The sequence below is a fragment of the Notamacropus eugenii genome, chromosome 2, assembly GCF_028372415.1.
Source record: "Notamacropus eugenii isolate mMacEug1 chromosome 2, mMacEug1.pri_v2, whole genome shotgun sequence".
In the NCBI taxonomy this organism is placed as follows: Eukaryota; Metazoa; Chordata; class Mammalia; order Diprotodontia; family Macropodidae; genus Notamacropus; species Notamacropus eugenii.
Genome location: NC_092873.1, coordinates 304,786,888 through 304,808,469, shown reverse-complemented (window position 1 = coordinate 304,808,469; position 21,582 = coordinate 304,786,888). Strand labels below are relative to the sequence as shown.

The window sequence follows — 21,582 nt, the reverse complement described above, 5'->3', positions numbered from 1 at the left end:
ATCTTGTAGTTGAATTACCAGTCTCTGATATCCCTTCCAATCCTAAGAGTCTATGCTCCTTCTCTCACTCTACCAACCTGCATAGATACAGACAAAGGAACCTCTGGCGATGTCATCCAAGCACCGGATGCCCCAACCCTTGTTTTGTGTCTTGAAGAGTTGCAGGCGAACCTGTAGCCCATGCTGCACCAAGCGGTTTGTGCACATGTTCAGGTTACACTTGCAGCGTTTGTTACATTCATATACCCTGGAAAGAGGTTAGATTAAAATTTATTACAATATGATCTCTATGACATTAATCACAGTGACAAATCCACATTGCCAAAGGTGCTTCCATTTCAAAGTGCGTGCAACGGTTAAAGACTTCAAAGCTGCCAATAGTGATAGCAAATGAATTAGTCAAAAGACTAATGCTGATATCTTTATATATAACTTTTTATATTATAAATAAATTTATATATATTATATAATATATATCATTATTATTATAAATATTTATATGTTGTATAAAACTTTTCTTCCCTCCAATGTTGATATCAGCTAAAATTTCTTTGCTTCTTCTAAATCACAGGTTATGTGTGTTTATCTATGTTCTAGGCTTCCGTTTTCTGACACCCTTAAATTGGAGGATGTTGGCCCCATTGCTCAAGTTCAAAATGGCCTCCCTGCCACTCTGTGTCCCTGACTCCCTTTGACATCTAGCTCAACTCTCTCCTTTGAGAAGAATTCTCTAATTACCCTTCGATGATGCTTTGGTTTTACACTTCCTCAGTGCTTATGAATGCTAGTGGCAATATATTACTGTATGCATACTTAGATAATGACTTTCCCTATATGCATTTATGTTATGTCTATGTACATTATAAATCCCTTAAAGACATGGAACTTATTTTATGTATTTCATTTATATCTAACGCCCAGTACAGGACTCTGCCTATAGTGACCCCCAGTCAAATATCAATGTATTGACTCCATAAAATACATTTCTGACAATTTCATTTGCTGGCTAAGATGAATGTCATAAAAACCATACAGTTAGGAAACAGATTATCCTTTATCTCAAAGCAAAATTTCCAACGATTATTTAATAGCATTCTTTTATTTCATTTCAATGACAGCAAAGTTGACTAAACAAATACTTGTTTGTTTGTTTTTTTTAAAAAACAGCAAAATGCAACTGTTTCTGTATTCCCTGTTCCAGTACACTGGAAGTCTTTGCAAACAAATCAAAACAAAAGCAACGCCAATAATTTCCTTCATGTCTGAGCCTCAGTCTCCCTCTCTCACTTACCCTGTGGGTAGGCACTCATCTAATCTCTTATGCTGGTAGCCAGAGTTAGGGTTGATCTGGCCTCCTGGGGTGCAGGCTGTTGCCTGGATAGTAAGCTGGTGGCAAGCACATTTAGACCTGGATGTAGAATGAGAGGGGATGAATGAATGAGGCTGGAAGTTTTTTTTCCTATGGGTGAGAAGTCATTGATAAATGATGGAGAAAGAGATGGCAGGGGAGATTCTCCTACACAGAAATACACATATTTAAAAGGAAGGATATGTACACACACAAGAGAAATAAGAGACATCCACAGAGAAAGAAGAGATATTGCATATTAAAACACTAAAGATAATGAAGAAGTCAATAAAAACAGAATGATGAGGGAAGGAGGCAAAGTGGAACAGAGATAGGTAGGCACTTGACAAAGTGACTCAGAAAAAAAAAATCTAGGCCCAAATATCCTATCATTTCCTTCTTATAACCAGCAGAGGCCTTACGGCACAGCCAGAGTTGGGGAAGAATAAAAAGAAAGAGATGAAGAATCACAAGAGGGAAACAGAGAAGAAAAATAGGAGCCTGAGAAAGGAGAGAAGAGCCAGGAGGGAAATGAAAATAATTAGCACTCCCAACTCACTTGTCCCGACAGCCATCTTTGCAGTCGCAGCCAACAAGAAAGTCCCAGCCAGTGTTGATGAAGACGCCCTTCCCTGGGATCCTCTCTTTACTATAGGCCACCTGTGGTGGGGGGGTGGTATCAATCTCATTGACACATGACAGAGGAACATCCTCCTGGCCATGGGTGATGTCCAGGATATAGTAAAAAGGCTTATAGGGTTGGAATTTCCGATCTACAAGAACGTATGGGTCCAAACAGAACATCTCCAGGAAAAGGAAATCGCAAGTTGTCTCAAAGAGGTAGCGTTCAATCTCGTTCATTGTCCTTAGGCAGAGGCCGCAGGGTGTCTTATAGATAACATGAAAGCCCATCTTGCGGTTGACCCGTCGCCGGGCTGTCATGCGCCGGAAATCATAGAGCAGAGGAACCAAGAGGGGGTTCTTGCCCCGGTACTGCGAATTACTCACCGGCCTCACTCGAGTGAGGCAGGTGTGACTACAGGCATGAGGCAAGTAGAAGAGCTTCTCCATCGGGGCCCGATATGAGGGTTCAGCCGGAGCCCGCTCCAGCATGCCATGAAAAGCTGGGAAGGTTGGGCCAAGGGTTGCAGAGCCTAGCGATAATCTGACAGAAGGAAATGAGTGGGGAGAGAAGGAAGATCAGGTGGGGATTCAGAAGCGCCTCTTCACAAAACCTTATTCCCCCAGCGATTAAGTGATCTATCACAGCATTCTAACCTCACAGGGAAAGTAGCTTACCAACCTTGATGTGTCAAAGGAATGTGAGTTATTATTACCACTATTACTACTAATAAAATTAGATATTTTATAGTGCTTTAAAGTTTACAAAGTGCTACACAGATGTAATCTCATGTGATCCTCACAACTCTTGGTTACTATGTCTAATTATTACCTCCATTTTACAGGTGAGGAAACTGAGGTGGACAGAGGTTAGGTGACCTGCTCAGGGTCATAAAGCTATGAAGGGTTTGAGGTGGGATTTGAACTCAGGTCCTCCTTGCTCCAAATCCAGGGCTTCTATTCCATGTGACCACCTTAGTACGGCAGGCACCACACACTTCAGAGTCTAACAAAGGCATTGTTTTGTCCCCTACTTTCTAATACAACTTTCTCATCTTGTCTTCCTTAGAATCTTGACTTGGCACTCATCCCCATTTCATCTTTCATCAACTTCCCTCAAGGCAACCTGTCTAACCCTCCCTATTTCCTGAAATTCCTCCTATTTCAGGAAGTCAAACTTGCTCCCTTCCTGACTTAACTTCAACCACCCAAGTCTGAGAAGTGGTTCCCTAGCCTTGAACACCATTCTTGTATGGGGCATATCATTACCTATTCTTCTCAACCTTGCCCTAAACCCCCTTACTTCAGAAGTCTCCCCAGATCAACTTTCCTGGCTGTGATCATTCTAATCTTTCAACACCGAGGCCTACATTTCCTGATGCACCATTTATGTCTTAGGTATCATTTTTTTCTTGTTTCTTTCACTGAATTGAGCATTCTGAACCAGAAACTGATTTTCCTCTTTCTTTTACATCATGGACCCTCAAGCCATGATGCTGATAAGCCCACAGACAGTTTAGGGTCCATCACGTTGCTCCTAATTCATCTCACCTGACTGTCTGGCCAACTGCAGACTTTCCACCAGGGACTACCTCATTAAGTCCAGGGGATGTAGGGGATGAATGACCAGAACTCACAGAACCTAGCCGGAAAGAGGTGCTCTTTTTGGCCACTTGCTTCCGTGCCTGAGCGAGCTGACTCTCCAGACTTCTGAGAGAGAGAAAAAGGAAGGCCATGATGAGTAAGGGGTCAAAGAAGAGCTTTCACTCTACGAAGGGTAAGGTAAGACCAAAAGGGGTTGGAGAATAAGGAGTCATACTCACTCCAAATCAGTCACTTGAGGGGACAGAGTTGGGGTAGGCAAGGAGGTAGTATGAGGTGGTTCTAGGGGCTTGAACTGGGTTCCAGTACCAGTGAGATCTTGAGTATACTGTACTACAGGACCTTTGCTCCTCACAGCACCTGGCAGGGGAAAGAATATGGACCAGGGATAAGCTTAGCTTAATGCCACTTATGTCCTACTCCACAATGCACCCTCACCTCCCTTGGGTAAAAGGGAAAGAGGAAGTAGCAAAAGCATCTTCAGCAAATAACTGAATGGAATTACTCTAATTTCTCTATTATCTACACTACTATAAGGTGAACAGTGGCATGGATAATGCAAAAGGTATTCATTTTAGGCTTTGGCATACAATGTGAATTCTTTATCTTCTGGATTTATTTTCTTAATTATGTTTTACTCAGGTGAATTTTTTTTTTAAAGTACTCAAGATGGTAGAGGCATGCTGAATAACAGCAATAAGAAACAAGAACAGAAAAACAGAAAAAAATAAGGCTAAGCTTAATTGGCTGTGGATAATGCAACAAATCAGATCATACTGACAATTTTCCCTCCATTATTAATTAAAAGGAATAGCTCCATTCCACAGCATATTACTCCAATTCGTAGCCCTGTCCAGCTATTATCACAAATGTTTTCATAAAGGGCATACAGATGGACTAGTAAAGTGGTGACAATTTACAAAGCAAGGAAATGACTTTAAAAGAATCTCTCTGTGACCCTCCCTCTTCCCCTGGGTCCTCCTGAGACATACCCATGTTTGGGCGTGTCCGGAGCTGCCCCCCCTGCTTCTTCTCCAGTGTGGAAGCTGTGGACGTCTTCATGCTGAACATGGGCTCTAGTCGGGTAGAACCTCGATAAATCCATTCGCAGCGCTTATCATCCTGATGTCGGGGGAGAAGGGAGAGAGGCCGGAGTCTGTCCTGTCATTTGTAGGGAGCACACCAAAGCTGCTTCCTCTGAGGAAACTTCCCTCTGATGATCCCTAAATCCCTCACCACTGCAAGGTCCCTCTTTTTCAATCACATTTTGTTCCATATTGGAACAAAAATAATTTTATTATATGACAGTTAATTTGTATTCTTTTGTATCAGATTTGGTAATTCTTATTAACAATTTTTTCATATATGTTTGTCCTTCCAAACTAAATTACGTTTCCTAGGCCCTAGGACCCAAGTTCCTCCTTTCTTTTTATCTTTTATCTACAGGGCTCTATAGCCAGGAGGCACTCAGATAATTATATTAATGACTGATTTGTTTACCAGCCCATCCTGTTTCTGCTTTTATAAGGGGAGAGAAAACAACTAACTATACTCCACACATACCACAAAGCTTCATACAAAGCTAAGCACGGACTGTCCAATGAATATACAGTCGATCCTCATTATTCACAGATTCTGGGTTTGTGAATTTGCCCACTTGCTAAAATTTAACACCCCAATGGACTCTTGAGGCAAAATGCCTTCCACATCCAGAGAAAGAACTATGGAATTGGATCACAGAATGAAGCAGACCATTTTCTCTTGTGTTATGTTTTGTTTTATGGTTTCTCCCATTCATTTTAATTCTTCTACGTAACATGACTAAGGTGAAAATGTATTTAATAAGAATGTATAGGTAGAACCTATATAAGATTGCACACCATCTCAGGGAGGGAGGGGGGACAGAGGGGAGAAGGGGGAAAAATCTAAGATATATGGAAGTGATTGTAGAAAACTGAAAACAAATAATTGCAATAAAAAAATAAATAAAATGAAATTTAACACCCTGGAATCAAAACACATAGCACTTTTGTGATAATTCACAGAAAGGCACAGTGATGAAAAGCTGGATTTGCACAAAGCATACATCCCAGCTAAAGTGGTGCATTAGATAAGCTTTGTGCGGGTGTGCAGACTAGTGCTGCATCAACAATATAATATAGTGCATCCAGAAAATGGAAGACATTTGCCAATCTGTACATTAGGCCACTCCAGAAAGTGATGAAGTAAATGTTATAACCAGAAGCATGTGAGAACCTCATCCTGTATTTCCCCTCGAAGCAATGCTTCAGTAGGATTAGAACTAGTATTCCTTAGTTCAGCATTTGCAGTAACTTTGTAGAACATAACTCCCCCGAATTGAGAAGTCTGCATGGTACCGAATTCAAGTTTGTAACTATGTCTCTTCTATTTTTATCTCATACCTATTTGTCCTGTGTTTCCTCCATCAGCTAGCTAGAGTTATCCAATGGCAGAATCTATGCCTACTTCCTGCACATGAGAAAATATTTAGTATCAACATACAAAGATACTCTTACTACCTAGCATTAGAAATGAAGTAAGGCAACAATTGACTAGAAGAAGTGGGAGTGAAGGAAGAGACAGGAGACTGTGGGATACAAACTGACCCTTGTTTACTTCCCTCACACAGCTACTGTTACACTGACAGCCTCCTCCCCACAAGCTGAGGAAGAGACCATACCAGGAACAGGATCTTGACAAGGCTCCCATCCACCTCTTCCACCCGGGATTTCCACCAAGTGCCTTCCCATTCAGTCTTTATGAGCTGCCCACTTTTAAGTAGCACCATGGGGCGGTTGGGGTAGGCAGTGATATATTCTTCGATGAAGTCTCGGCATGAAACATCCTCGATGTCCTCCCATGTCTTCTTCACTATTCAAAAGAAAAAAAGTCTTGTTAAAGGTAGGTGAAGAAAGGAGAACTGAGATTCTCTAAGTTGGGAGGGAAAAAGAATATAAAGAAATTACAATTTCAAGGGATATAACAAGACTAACTTGAAAACTGAGGACAGATTATAGCATGTATAAGCGTATGCAAATCTCAGGTGTGCAAAAAACATGCAAATCATGTACACATATTGCTTACTCATACCATATACCTGAATATGAACCCTCAAGAAAATTCAAGTGGAGATTCTTGTTAAGGAGTTTAAAAGAAGCCAGGTGGCAAATCCAAGAAAATAACATTGGCCTAAATGGCCTTTGAAAGTGAATGTCTGCAATCAGACATATCTGGAGGTGCATCAATATGAAGTGATTGTTCCCTGGAAAGTCTTTTCCTCAGGCATAGTCACATATTTAGGATATTATAAAACAGCCATCTGGCATCTTCTTCCTCATGCCCAGGTGTAACATCAGGGAAAAATGATGATCAAAATAGCATATTTGTAAGTCACCCCCAAAACATGGATCCTTCTAAACAGTGTGGTGTCAGAAATTTGTTGTACTTTGGCTATGAAGATAGAGCTCTAGAATCTAACAAGTGAAACTTCCCTACACAAGGGGCCTCACCAGGATTCTAGCACTCAGTATATGTTTCCTAGGATTAGAATGGAATGATGAGGCCACAGTAAGCCACGAAGAAAGAGGATATCATTTATGTCTCTTAAGAAGAGGATATACAAGGTGGGAAGGGGAAAGGGAAACTCACATGGTCTGCAAATGGGATAGAGTTCAGACTGTGTGACGTAGGATGCGTAGCCATCATCAAAGAAGATGAGGAACCTAAAAATAAAATGTGACAGTGAAACAAGTCCGTTCAGGAGACAGGGGTCCTTAAAAATATCTGGCAGATTACACCCTAGTTGCCTCTACTCTTCTAGCCCAAAGATGAAGCTTCTTTTGCTCTGTGTGGAGCAATACTGCAGTGCACATTCTTCTTTGTTCTCAGGCTTTCCTCCTACCCCAGCGGCTAACAGTTCTTCTTTAAAGCTACTCTACATCTCTGCATCTCTAATCAAAGGTTATTTGTTCTCTCTGGCTTATTGGATTTCAGTGTAATTCACCAGTTTTTGGTATGCCATCTTGCTTAGATTCCTAATTCTTTCTTATCTTTTTAAAAATATTTTTCAATCATCAAGCACTTATGTTTTCCCCCTTCTACCTTAAGCTCCACTGGGAAAAAAATCCTAGCATCATATAATAGTTACATCAAACAAAATTCCACTGATCTCATCCAACAATGTTTCTCAGTCTGACTTTCTGTCATGAGGTAGGTAGGATTCTTCATCATCAGTCCTCTGGAATTATGTTTGGTCAATGCACTGAATAGAGTTAAATCTTTCAGAATTGATTACTTTAACAGTATTGATATAGTATAAAACTGTTGTCCTCGTTTTGCTCATTTCACTCTACAACAGTTCATATATGTCTTACCAGGTTTCTCTAAACTGGCCTTTTTTCACTTCTTATAACACAATAGTATTCCATTACATATTTATACCATAACTTGTTCAGCCATTCCAACTGATGGGCATCCCCTTAGTTTCCAGTTCTTTGCCACTACAAAGAGTTGCTATAAATATTTTTGTACATCTAAGATCTTTCCCTTCTCTTTCTATCTCTTCGGGGTATAGATCTACTAGGGGCATCATTAGGTCAAAAAGGTTATGAACAGTCTAGTAACTTTTCAGGCCTAATTCCAAATTGCTTTTTAGAATGGCTGCACCAATTCACAGCTCCAACAGTACACCAGCATGCCCATTCCCCGGCAGTCCCACCAACATCTGTCATCTTCTTTTTTGGTTAGCTTTGCTATGTGATAGGTATGATGTGAAAACTCAGAATTTCTTTGATTTGTATTTTTCTATTAGTAATTTTGAGCATTTTCTCATATGGCTTTAGGTAGCTTTCATTGAGAACTGTCTATTCATATCTTTCAACCATTAATCAATTGGTTAATGGCTCTTATTCCTATAAATTTTGAATCAGTTCCTTGTCCATTTTGGAAATGAGATCTCTATTAGAGAAATGTGTAAGTATTTTCCCCAGTTTCTCTTCTAATCTTAGTTGTAATGGCTTTGATTGGAAAAAGCAAATTTTACATAATTAAAAGAGTCCATTTTATTTTCTGTGATCCTTTCTATCCTTTGTTTGGTTATGAACTTTTCTTTTATCCCTGGATCTGACAGGTGGTCATATATCTATTTGGAGCTTATCTTCTTAAAGGGAATGAGGTGTTGGTCTAAATCCAATTTCTGTCAAACTACTGTTTGAGAAAACTGGAATTTTTTCAGGCAGTGAGTCCTTAAGGACTGGGGTCTCTGAGTTTACTGAACACTAAGCTACAAGGTTTGTTTACCTCTACAGATTATATTCCTAGTTTGTTCCACTGATCAGTTTTTTTAGCTGGTACAAACCATTTTGGTAATTACTGCTTGGTCATATAGTTTGAGAACTACTACTGCTAGACCCACTTCCTTTCCACTTTTTAACATTGTTTCCCCTGAGATTCTTGACCTTTTTTCCTCCATATTAATTTCATTATTATTTTTCTGGAACTATACTATACAGTAATCATTTGGTGGTTGATTGGCAAGGCCCTGAGTAAGTAAACCAATTTAGATAGTAATCATTTTTATTTTATTGGCTTAGCCTACCAACGAACAGTTACCATTTCTCCAATTATGTAGGTTTGTCTTTATATCCGTAAATAGTTTTATAGCTGTGTTCATACAGTTCTTATATCTATCTTGGTAAGTTGAGAAGTATTTTATATATTCTGCAGTTATTCTAAATGGAATTTCCTCCTTTCTGTTGGATTTTATTGGTATTATACAGAAATGCTGGTCATTTATATAGATTTATTTTATATCATGCAACTTTGCAGAAATTATTGCTTTGATTAATTTTCAGTTGATTCACCAGGGACCTTAAAGTATATCACTTCATCTGTAAAAATGGTCATCTCATTTCTTCTTTAGTGTTGTTTATTCTGTCAGTTTCTTTTTCCTGCCTCCTTGCTACAGCCATCATTTCTAGCATGATGTCAAAAGAAGTTATGACAAAGGTTTGCCTTTGCCTCATCCCCAATCTTACTAGAAAAGCTTTTAGTTTATATCCATTACATATAATGCTGTTTCTTGGTTATACTATTTACCACGTTAAGGAAAATGCTTTTGTCTCTATGTCTTCTAGAGTTTTCAAGAGAAATGGGTGATTTTTTGTTTTTGTCAAAAGCTTTTCTGGCATCTATTGATTTGATTTGGTTGTCCCTGTTATTATGGCCAATTGTGCTGGTAGTTTTCTTAATGTTATACCAACTCTACTCTCCTGGTACAAATAAAACCTGGTTATTGTGTATAACCTTTTGTCATGTGTTGCTGTAAGCCCCTTTGTTAACATTTCATTTAAATTTTCTCATCAATGCTAATTAAGGTCACTGGTCTACAATTTTCTATCACTTGTTTTGACTCTTAATTTAGCTATCAAGATCATATTTGTGTCATAGAAAGAATTTGGCAGGATCACATCCTTTGCTATTTTTGCAAAGTCTGAAAATATTTGAATGAATTGTTCTTGGAATATTTGATAGAATTCAGTTGTAAATCCATTTGGTCCTGGGGGTTTTTCATTGTAAGTTCATTTATGGCTCATTCAATTTCTTTTCCTGAGACTGGATTGTTTAAATTCTCTATTTCTTGTTCTGTTAACTTAGCTATTTTATATTTTTGTAAATCTTCACCTACTTCCATTAAATGGTTGGTTTTATTGGCAGAGAGTTGGAAAATTTTCTTTTATCCTTTATTTTTCATTTTTGATACTGGTAATTTGATTTTTCTTCTTTCTTTTTTTAAATCAAATTAGCTAATGACCATCTATTTCATTGGTTTTTATGCAAAATTTTTTTTTAGTTTTGAATTTCTGTGACTCTTCTACTTCATATTTTCTTTTTGTAAGGCTTGAAAAACAAAACCAAATAGGAATTAGGGAAAAGGGGAGAATCATCCCTGTAACTCTCAGATGAAAAGTGGGCTGGCTGGCCTTTGGGAACAATGTCCAGAGGTTGGAGAACTTATGATAAAAATCAAAGACAAAACTGAGAATGTGGTCAGTTCTGAGAGCTGAAAGTTTGTTAGAGGATGCATGAGCTGCTCATCTTCCAGCTACCTCTCTTTCTATAATCCCCCATCCCAGTACCTGAGCTTGTTTTTGACATTTGGAGTCTCAGCCACGATGCCAGCATAGAGCCAGACCTGATTGCCATCCTTATACTTGGCCACCACACGGCTGCCTACATACAGCTTGTCTGCTGGAGGGTGATAGTCATAGGCAATATGGTTTCCGGACAATAGGCTCTTCCCTTTGTTGTCAAATTTGACTTTGAACTTCCTCCCAGTCCCTAGGTAAGGAAGAAAGGTGTCAATATAATTGTCAACTCACAAATCATAGAAAAAAGCTCAAAGGGGTCTTTGAGATCACTTCATACATCCTTCTCATTTTACATATATTAAAAAAAAACCAAAACTGAGGTCCAATCAGATTAAGTGACTTATCTAAGGTCTCACAAGCAGTAAATGGAAAAGGCCACATTTGAACCCAAATTCAATCAATACTCTCTCCACCATTCATCACTTTACTAATTCCTCACACCTACAACCTTGTGCTTATTTCTGAACAGAGACATAGAGAAAGAGAAGTAATAATGTCTGTATTCCAGGACTTCTTCTGCTAATGGGAGAAATAGCTCTTGCCTAAAGGAACTCAACAGTTCAAATGAGAGAGAGAACACATGCAGGACATGGGAAAGCCAAATAACCACAGTTATCTGTTCTGATTGGATACTAGAGATGTGAGAAAAATAAAATAAGAAAAAAACGCATGAAAGCTGCTCAAGATTTGCAGAGGTTTGTGAAGCCTCCTCAAGTGGAATGACACTAAAGAGGTAGGATCCAAATGAAAGCTTAGGGGACCCAGAGCTCAAGTTTTGTAATAGCAGAAGGACCATCTAAAGCAGAAAAAAAGTTGATAAAGGGAGTTCATTGATTGGTGAGTGTCCAGAAGATCATAATTAGATGTTTAGGTTTGATGTGAATGGCAACTAGGAAACCTTGTAGGCCACTAAAAAGAGGATCAAATAATGCTCAAGAGACACAGGGGCTGATTGCCTAAGTAACGGGATGAGTGCCCAGACAGCTCCTTATACCACTGACTTTCCCCCTGGACTGTACATACCAACTGTCTGGATGGCAATGAGGGTTCCCTTGTGCCATGTCTTGGTCCTTTTCTTGCCCAGGATTCTCATGCTGACAACTAAGTCACCATCCTTACTCAACTCAACAGGTACTTGACCCAAAGCTCCTAAGGAAGAAGCATTGCAACAATGAACAATTACATTCACGTAGCCCTTTTAAGTCTCAAAAGATCTTTGATCTCATTTGAAACTCACAACCTGTAAGGTCAGTGCTGCTATTATCTTCATATGACAGATGAGGAAAGAGGCTCGAAGTGAAATAAGTCACCAATAGTTAGTAAATATTAAGAGATTCCTACTCAGGTCCTCCTGATTCCATGTGTTGGGGACACTAACACACCAAACTGTTAGGTATGTCATCTTTGGGGTGAGGTATAAAAAAATGAGGAGAACCATGGCCTTTGGTTTCCTTACTGCTCATATTGGTTGAGGTTAGCTTCTATGCAGGAGTTCTTTACCTGGAGTCCACAGAACACAAAGGAGCCCATGAATAGACTTCAGGAAGTCAAGAAAATGGGAAAAAAAGACATCTTTATTTCAATAGAATCAGTTTCCTTTATAACGTTATACATTTTTATGCATTTAAAAATGTTATTCTGAGGTCCACATCAGACTGCCAAAGTGGTCCATGACACAAAAAGATTCAAGTCCTCATTCTAGAGGGCAAGCCCCATGATTTCTCAATTACCAACACCACCTGGAGGGAGTAGAAACCCAAAATCTACAAATAATCTCAAATGCTCATCTAAAGGTTCTGCGTGTCTTCCTGGCTGAGAGGAGTCAAAAGTGTTCTTTTCTGTTCACTCCTACACTGGGGAAGGTTTCCAGTCTTTGCAAAGTAGCCAAAGGTCAAGTTGCAGGAGGTGAATAAAGGGAAAACTCATGGATCTAAGTGAGCCACCATCTGCCAGATAAATAGTTACAAGGCAACTAAGACTCAAAAATAGCTATAGAAAATATGCCGGACTGGATTGTGAGACAGAGGACTTGGTTAATGCCGATAAAAGCAATACCATATGTAAAACTTATGGAAGTGAATGTTGAAAACTAAAAATAAATAAATTGAAATTTTAAAAAAGCATTACCATAAGCAAATGGTTTTAAATAGGTCACAAACAAGAACTGTCCTGCTACCAACAGAGCCAAGGTGTGAAGAGGAAGGATGACACCAGCTCTAGGGCAGTCTTTACATGGCTTTCTCCAGCATCTCATCAGCCTGACCTTTGTTTAGGTCCTGGGAACTAGTCTTCTTGTTCACAGCATCCATGAACTTTTGGACATCTTGGGCTGACTTCCTCAGGGCAGCCATCGCTTCTCGGAGCTGTAGGACAAAGGTTGGGAAAGCAAAATCTTGGAATTAGCAAATGTCTTCTCCTCAGGTGCAGAATTAGCTTGACTTTCAAACAGACTGAGCTGTAGTAAGTCAACAGGATGGCCAACTTCTTGGCAGGACATGCTTCTGCTTCTAAACCTGGCTCAAAATTCAGTTCTTTTAGGAAACTTTTCCTGATTTACCTTGACTCTCCTCACTGTTTATTTCTGCATCTACCTCTCCCTCCTCATTCCTCTGGCTTCCTTCAAGACTGAGCTCAAAGCCCACACTGGCAGAGCGCCTTTTCCAGTTCCTTCTACTGCTCATACTTCCAAGAACATCCTCCAGCTACTCTCTATCTCATATGTACATAGTTATGTGCATGTTGTCTCCCCCTCATATTAGAATGGGAGTTCCTTGAGGGGACAGACTATAATTTTGCCTTCCTTTGTAGTAAGCACTTAAATTCTTGTTGATTATCCTGCACTTGTATATCCAGCTTATCTAAATAATGTTTATTTGTAAACTTGTTTTGGTCATTTCCGTGGGTGTGAGTGCTGTCTACCCAACTCATAGTATCAAGAGCTTTTTTGTCTTCTAGGGTGTCTGGAACAGGTTTCCACAAACAGTAGGCCCTCAGATGTTGCTAAGGAATCCTATTCCAACAACTTCTTTAACTCGTTTTGCCTCTTACTCTACCAGTTAACTCACCTTCTGGTCCTTTGGGGTCCTACTGCCCGCATCACCTGTGGGTTTAAGAGAAAAAGATATACCTGTAATTACATTTCCTATAACTAAAAAGCTAAGTCTAATCACTCACTTGTAATGCAGTTTCCATCCTCAATACTCTTAGAGAACCTTTGTTACTAAAGGTCACCAAACACCTCCTTCCTCATTGCATCCTCCTTTGTCAGTTTCAGCTGTGACATGTGATACTGTTAACCCTACCTCTTCCCCAAGATTCTCTCACCTGCTGGATTCTGGGAGGTGAATACTTTGTGGTTCTCCTCATATTCTGACCAGTCCTTTTCTGGTTTTTCCTTCTTTCAAGTTCTTAAAACAGGTATCTTCCAAAAGGTTCTTTCTTGGGGACTCTTCAATTCTTACAATCTCATTTACTCCCATGACTCCTCCTACCCTTTTTACTCAGAAGATTCCCAATTGACACCTCTAGTCCTGACCTCTTCCCAAATCTCTACTAGACATGTAAAGCTTTTGCTTTTAACACATCTCCACATACTGAAATCTTATGCAACTTAGGGTTATAGGATCATAGATTTAGACCTAGACAGAGCTAGTAATTACCTCACTTTATAAATGATAAAATGAAGCCAAGAAGGTTATGTGACTTACCTCCCATCACTCAAGTAATAAAGCAGCGAAGTTGGGAGTTGAACTCTGGTTTTCTCAATGCAAATCCTCCATTCTTTCTACCCTACCATGCTCCAGAGCAAATGCCACCATTTCTGAGAATTTTTCAATGATTTCCCAGTTAGGAAATGACTTTTCTCTTCCTCCAATCTCCAAAAGCACTTTTTCTCTCTTATTATTTTCTATTCTGACCTATAGTGATTGCACATTAATGTCACAGTATTGTATATTTTTATACATTTATATAAATAAATGCATATTAATATTATATAAACATGCATTTATATTTATATACATGTATTCCAACCTATTAGATTGTAAGCTCACTGAAGGCAGGACTACATTCTATCTTTGAATCTTCTCCAGTGCCCAGTAAAATGGTCTGCATATAGTAGGCACTTCATAGAGTTGCTGCTCAGTGATGTTACAGGGTGGAGCAGAGAGGATAGTTTTAAAACCAGAAAGCTGACAAGCATCCAACAAAGAAGAATGTGCCATTTTAAGACTGTACGTATTTTATATATGCCTAATTATATACATGTTGCTTCCTCCATCCTACTGTAAACCAGATGCCAGAGACCAATTTCCCTTTTTCTTTGTATCCTAAGTTTAGCACAGTGCTTGGGACTTGATATACGCTTAATAAATACTTCCCATTTAGTATTTTTTAGACTAAATCTCAGTACTTGAAAGATCAAAGATTCCTGATAAGGAGTCTGAGGAATAGGACCCTAATGGAAAGGTTAAAGTTCTAGATAAGCACAAGAAACCAAGATGTAGATGTATCGGCTCTTCAGGGCCTTCTCTTTTCTGTTTCTTTGGGACTGGTTCAAACATAGAGCTAATTGTCAAATCACTAAAATGCAAACATTTATTTGGTGCCCACCATATGCTAGGTGTATACATCACAGGCCCTACTCTCAAGGACCTTACAATCTGAGGGGAAGGACAAGCATACAAATAACTTGAAAACAAGGGAAAGGGGGCTAAGTGTGAAAGAGAGGTTCAGGAACAGGGTTCTGAGAAAAGTGAGCAGATAAAAACTTCTTGGTGGCAATGGTGACATGCCAATCATCTTCATACAAAAATCTGTTCCAGGACCAAAGATTGAACCCTAAATCTTGGCCAATTTTCCATTTGCTTCAGATACCATTTATCAAAAGGGGTCCTTGTGTCACTTAGCAATTACGTGGTATGGTAGGCTTCTTTTTCACTACTGCCTCCTACATGAATCATTTGTTTTATTCGAATGATTTTATTCTGACTTCCACTTGCTTTCCCAAGTTTTTGTCTTTACTCATAATGTTTTCCTGATCCAAAAGGGTTTCTTTTGTTTTCTCCATACCTACCTATCCAAATACTACTCACCCTTCAAGGTGGAAGAATTCCTACTTCTTCTAAGAAGCACTCCCTGCCACTCCAGCTGGAAATGACAAAGTTTTTCTCTGAATTCTGAACTCAATGTGCATACCTCTCCTTAGGAATTAATTAACAGCTGCTCCCTAAACCTCCCTCTTCTTTACCTCAAGATTTCTCTGTACCTTCATTGATCTCTTCATTCTCGTTTTCTCTTGTATCAGAAAGTAAAGAATCCCTCCCACCCTCAAAGGTTAACCCTTCCACCTCAACTAAAACCAGCTTTTCCCAAATCTTCCTGGATCTTACCCTATCAAATGACTCTTGTATCCCTCCTTCACGGCTTCAGTTTCTTTCACTTTCATCCACAAAGACGTTTAGCTTTCCCTTATTCTTAAAATAAATATCCTTGATGTTGCTACCAACAACTACTAGTATCTTCTCCCCCACTTCCAATTTTTAGGATGCTAAAATAAAATAAAAAATGTTTATTTATGCCTTTTGTTTATATGTTTTAGTCATTTCTGGGTATGACTCACTAGCAGTGAACTCTCCCTTGTAACAAAGAAAAACCGTTAAGCAAATGCAAGTGAAACAGTGACTTTGTCTGCCAATATGTATGAAACATTCTGTGGCATTTGTCTGCTCTGCATCTGCCAGGGAAAAGGATGCAGATTTCATCCCCTGTTCTTCTGAGATGTGTCATTACGATGATTTAAAGTTCAGATCTCTTCTAGCTTTATTCTAGTTTACAGCACTGTGGTCATTAATTATGTTTACTTCACTCTGAATCTGCTCATACAAGAATGTTAGAGGGTAAGCTCCTTGAGGACAAGAACTGTCTCACTTTAGTGTTTTTATCCCCAGTGCACAAAACAATGCTTGACACACAGCAGGTGTTTAATGAATGCTTACTGAATGAATGAGACAAATCTATGTATCTACAAATTCTTCATATTCATCATTTCTGACTGCTGAATCCCATTCTGTTACTCTCCCCTTACTTTTAAACTTTTTGAAGGGTTTGAATTCATTGCCTCCATTTCCTCATTAAGGGTTGAACTCCTTATAGGTTGGTTCCCATCCCCCAATTCTATTAAAATTTCTCTCTTGAAAATGAATACCCCAGATACAAAATTAAATGTTCTTTTACCCATCCATTCTCCTTCCCCTCTCTGGAACAGCTGCTACTCTTGAAAGCTTCTAGATACTTTTTCTTCCCTTGGTTCCCAACAACACAACATTACTCTGGTTTGTCTGCTTCTTTAATTCATTTTTGCTTTTTTTTTTTCCTTTTTGTCCTCCAAGTTTGACACTCCATGAAGTTCTGTTACTGGTGCTGTTCTCTTTATGCTTTCTCATCACTTCCCTCATTCACAGGCTCCCCCTTCTTAAATGATCACATGTACACTTAGTTGTTTAACAGTTGTATCCCTGTAATAGACAGTAAGCTCTTACTTGGAACAGCTCTGTAAGAGCTCACATTCTTTGAAGACTGGGGCTTTTTTTTTGTATTGTTTTTATATTCCCACCTAGCACAGGTCCAATAGAGAAGATCCTAAACAAATGTTTACGTAACTGGAAAACAATCAAGCTGGGAATCCATGTGAAGACCAAACATAAACAGGGTTGTCCATTACTTGCTTCCACTGTAAACCTGAGACTTCCTTGACCTAGTCCCTGTCCCTCACCTGAATCAACACTGAGGACATCATCATCCTCATCAGGAATCTCAATTACTTCTGTGGGTTTAGAGGATTCATCTTCAGAACTGCTCTCCCGATACTGCAGCCCCAGTTTGGAGTAGAAATCCTTCACCAGAGATTCACAGTTAGTCACTGCCCTGGCATTGGGACACAAATGGGGAAAAAGGTCAAAGCCAGCAAGAGCAGTAGAGAGAGGGCCCTCAAAGAGTTATTATGTTCATACATGGGTTGTTCATTTTTAAGTAAGTTGTTTACAATTCAGAAGGCATTTTCCCACAGAAACAATGATAGAATGTAAATCTCTTTGCGAACTTTAAAGCACTACACAATGGGTGGATATTGTTATAAATGGTGTTTCAGCTTTCACAGGAGCCCATATAGAATAATTCCAGTTTATATAGTGTTTCACAATTTATCCCCTGCTTTCTTCACAAGGAATCTATGAGGTAGATAGGTCAATTATTACAATGACCATTTTAAAGATGAAGAAAATGATATTCTGAGAAGTCATTTGTCCAAGATTATACAGTCATAAAATATTAGAGCTAAGAACTGAACCCAGGTCTTCTGACGTCAAAGCCAGTGCTCTTTCCACCACAGTATATTGTTCTCAAGAAAGTTCACTTAACTCATAATGTACCTGAAGTAGAAAACTAATATTTCTATTTTAAGTACATCTTACCACCATTTATAGTTTCTATTGAAAAATGTTCTAAGTTCCAATAAGGGTGCTGCAGACAACATCTTGGCAAGCGTGGTGTGGGAAGGGGAAGAAACTAAAGCAGACACTAGAATGTGGTCATTTATTTACAATATGCTTGCTTAAAGAAAGCCACTTCCCCAGGTCAGTCATTAACCTGATATTCTAAACTAAAGAACAAAGGGTAGTTGTGTTAGAATAGGAATAGAAAGAGGGAAGCAGGAACTAAGGCTTTGGACTTGGAATTTCTTATTTCTCATTTATACATACAATTTTTTAAAAAAATTACTTACAAGTAAGGAACTGATTGTACTAGAATGAGATGCCTGAATAACACAAAAGACGGAAAGCAAATTTTCACAACTATCTTCTTTGATCTCTACCAAATTATGAAACTACTCTAGGCCACCATGCCTAAAATATACTTATCCTGACCTATAAAACATAGAAATACTTGAAGGTTACTTCAGGTCACTAAAAGTTCTTTCACTTTTAGAACTGATACCTGAATGTCCTATATATACATATTTATTTGTTTCAGTGAATCTAGTCTTAGATCACAAACTCTTAGTAAAGTGGTCAGGCTCTTTTTCAGTGTCTGGCCACTTAGTAAATGCTTTTCTATAATGCTGATATCTACTCTTCCCAGTCAATTCTGTTCTGACCTGGATGCTTCATCAAAGAGTTCATCAACATGGGCGACCTCCGACTCTTTCTGCACCACCCAGGTTTCCAGATCAGCCAGTTGTTTCTTGCGCAACTTCACACAGTCCATCTTTTCCAGTTCCTCATCAATAAGCTGTCGAAGTTCTTCCATGGAGATGCCCAGCTCCTCCACCACAGCCTGCTGCAGCTCAGCAATCTCCTGAGGGTCCATCCCAGTTGCTGCAGCACCCAAACCAAAACACCCAGGAAAGGAAGTCATGCCTGAGGTTCTCTGTCCCAGACAAAAAAAGAAAACAATAAAATGAACCATGACCACAGTTAACTGGGAAATTCATGCCCCTGCTGCTCTATCTGGAAAAAGCTAAATATGCTTAATTTTGAATCCTGTGCTATCTCCAGGACAAGGAGTATTTGCTCAATGGTAAACACTGACTGGTAAACCAGGATGGAATTGAAGAGGATGGAAGAACATTAGGGACACAGGCCTATACCTACACAAATACCTACTTTACAAGGGAAGTGGAAGGAAGTGCCCACACCATGCTTCTCAGTTTAATCTGCATTATTAACATTGTATCCATAACTTCATTAAGTCTAGTTAATGAACAAAACAATAAATCAAGATCTGATTTTTGGCATTTTCTGATTTCTGAGGTATAAATGCTGAGACCTGTAAATGCTTCAAAAAAGTGAAATAGTCAGCTTTCAGGAACCTGGTTTGAGCTGCTTCCAGCACACCTCTGTTTAGAGGTCATATAACTCCTTTATTTTACAAATGAAGAAACTGAGCCTCAAAGAAGCTGACTTGTCCAGGTCATGCAGCTAGTAAGTTGTAGAGGCAGGTTTCAAATTCAGATCTTCTGGTCCCAGAGATAAAGCTGATTTGACTATGACAAAGATGACTTCCTCTCCTCAGCCCTCATGTCTGTTTCACAGATAAGGAAACCAAGTGAAGAAAAACAAACCAAGGGAAGAAAATCAAAGAAACTTGCCCATGGTCATGCTATTCTTTCTGGCAGCGACATGTGCTAAGCATTTTTACAAATATTATCTCATTTGGTCCTCACAAAAACCCTGTGAGGTGGGTGTTATTATCATCCCCATTTTACAGTTGAGAAAACTGAGGCAAACAGAGGCTAAGTGACTATACACACACCTTGTTTTAATGGTTTTATTCTATATTCTGTGCATGTATATACATGTCAGCATTCGTGACTTTAAGAGATAATGTTAAAATAAGGAGTCCTTGGAGTCAAAAAGACTTGGATTCAAGTCTTACCTGTGACACATACTAGCTGTGTAGTCAGAGACAAATCATTTAACTTTCCAGCAGCCCAGGCAATGCTATAAGACTCTTAGTTAAAAGAAGTCAAAGCCCAGTACAAAGGTCCAGAAAAAAAAATTCACGTCAGATTCTAAGTTTCTAGAAGTAAATTCACTCTATCAATGTTCTTCTTTTTGTTGTTTGAGGAAGGAGGGAGACAGCACCATATGCAATTAATGAAAGGATGCATTCCCTTAACAAAAAAAGATAATTTTTCTATGAAGTTTTAGTTCTTTAGTGTCCAATGAGGTCAATAAGAAAAGCAAGTGTGCTATAATCAGGTCAGCTTGTCTTTGTGATTTGATCTTCAGGTTACTATTTGTGTCTTTTCTTTCTTTATGGTAACATATTTGCAAAAGCATTACAACTTATACCTTATTTGATACTTTTATACACAGTGACACTGAACTATAAGCTTTCATAACAGTATATACCTAAAATTATGTTATGATAATTTTTAGGAAAAACTTTCACATTTGGAGAGACAGGTGTAACTTTTTCGAACATCTTTCATTGATAATTAGTCCCTTAATCAAAAAGCACTTATTAGGGCTTGGCTTTTGATTATATCACACATCATTATCCCTCTTCCTAACCACAACAACCAGTCTCACCTGCAGTAAAATGAGTTTGCACTACCTGAAAAAAGCAATTAACTCGCACAGAAGAGACCCCCGCTGAGAGGCGGCAGGAACCAGCCTGGCCCTACCAGGGGACTGAGGACACGCCACATCCCGGGCACCAAAGGAAGGGGACCATCGAGAACTCCAGGTGATTGACGTCCAGACAAGGTTTACAATTTAAGCAGTTTGGGCAAAAACAGTCACGTGGTTCCCCCCCAGATTCCCCCCTCCCCTCACAGGCCCCTAGAGCCCGGTCAACTCCGCCCCCCCCGCCCAGCCAGCCGTGGGCCCGGCCACCCCGCGGTCCCCTCGCCACGCGCTCTTTCTCGCAGCCCCCGGCCTAGGGGCTGGGCGCGCCCTGCTCGAGTGCAGCCCCCGGGGCCCGGTCCCTGCTGGAGTTACCTCTTCAGGCTCCAAGTGCTCCACTGCCCATTCCTCCCCCGGTCCCCAGAGTCCCACGCTCGCCCGACAGCCGCCCCTCAGCCCCTTCCCACCATTCAGACTCACGCCTTGGGGCCGGCAGCGGCACGGACTGCGAAGGAAGCCCGAGCTGAGGGGATGAGGGAAAGGCAGGTTGGAGCGGGGGATCGGGGGGGAAAAAGTGGTGAGAGGGGGAACGCAAAGCGGGACGGACGCCGGATATACGCCCCTCATGCTTTTCCGGTACCGACGATGGCGGCCGGCCGGGCTCAAACCCAGTCGGTGTAGCCTCGGCCTCCCATTCGGCCGAGATACCAGGTGG

General features: G+C 39.8%; 1 protein-coding gene across 5 annotated transcripts in view; it reads right to left on the bottom strand.

The window, feature by feature from the left end:
• SETDB1 (SET domain bifurcated histone lysine methyltransferase 1) overlaps positions 1-21,582 on the bottom strand; it is a 27,187-nt gene extending 5,605 nt beyond the window's left edge. The window contains exons 1-15 of one of the 5 annotated variants that reach the window (XM_072644732.1): positions 21,348-21,582; positions 18,893-19,164; positions 17,513-17,664; positions 13,806-13,840; positions 13,004-13,103; positions 11,764-11,889; positions 10,729-10,930; positions 7,241-7,314; positions 6,273-6,463; positions 4,564-4,732; positions 3,793-3,931; positions 3,521-3,679; positions 1,908-2,513; positions 1,292-1,408; positions 78-247 (exon numbers count right to left, since the gene is read on the bottom strand). In XM_072644732.1, coding sequence (XP_072500833.1) covers positions 78-247; positions 1,292-1,408; positions 1,908-2,513; positions 3,521-3,679; positions 3,793-3,931; positions 4,564-4,732; positions 6,273-6,463; positions 7,241-7,314; positions 10,729-10,930; positions 11,764-11,889; positions 13,004-13,103; positions 13,806-13,840; positions 17,513-17,664; positions 18,893-19,164; positions 21,348-21,494 — 2,659 coding nt within the window. In that variant the 5' untranslated portion in view covers positions 21,495-21,582. Of the gene's footprint in view, positions 1-77; positions 248-1,291; positions 1,409-1,907; positions 2,514-3,520; positions 3,680-3,792; positions 3,932-4,563; positions 4,733-6,272; positions 6,464-7,240; positions 7,315-10,728; positions 10,931-11,763; positions 11,890-13,003; positions 13,104-13,805; positions 13,841-17,512; positions 17,665-18,892; positions 19,165-21,242; positions 21,262-21,347 lie in introns of those variants that run through there. The other 4 variants (XM_072644733.1, XM_072644734.1, XM_072644735.1 and 1 more) reach the window with 4 other exon arrangements.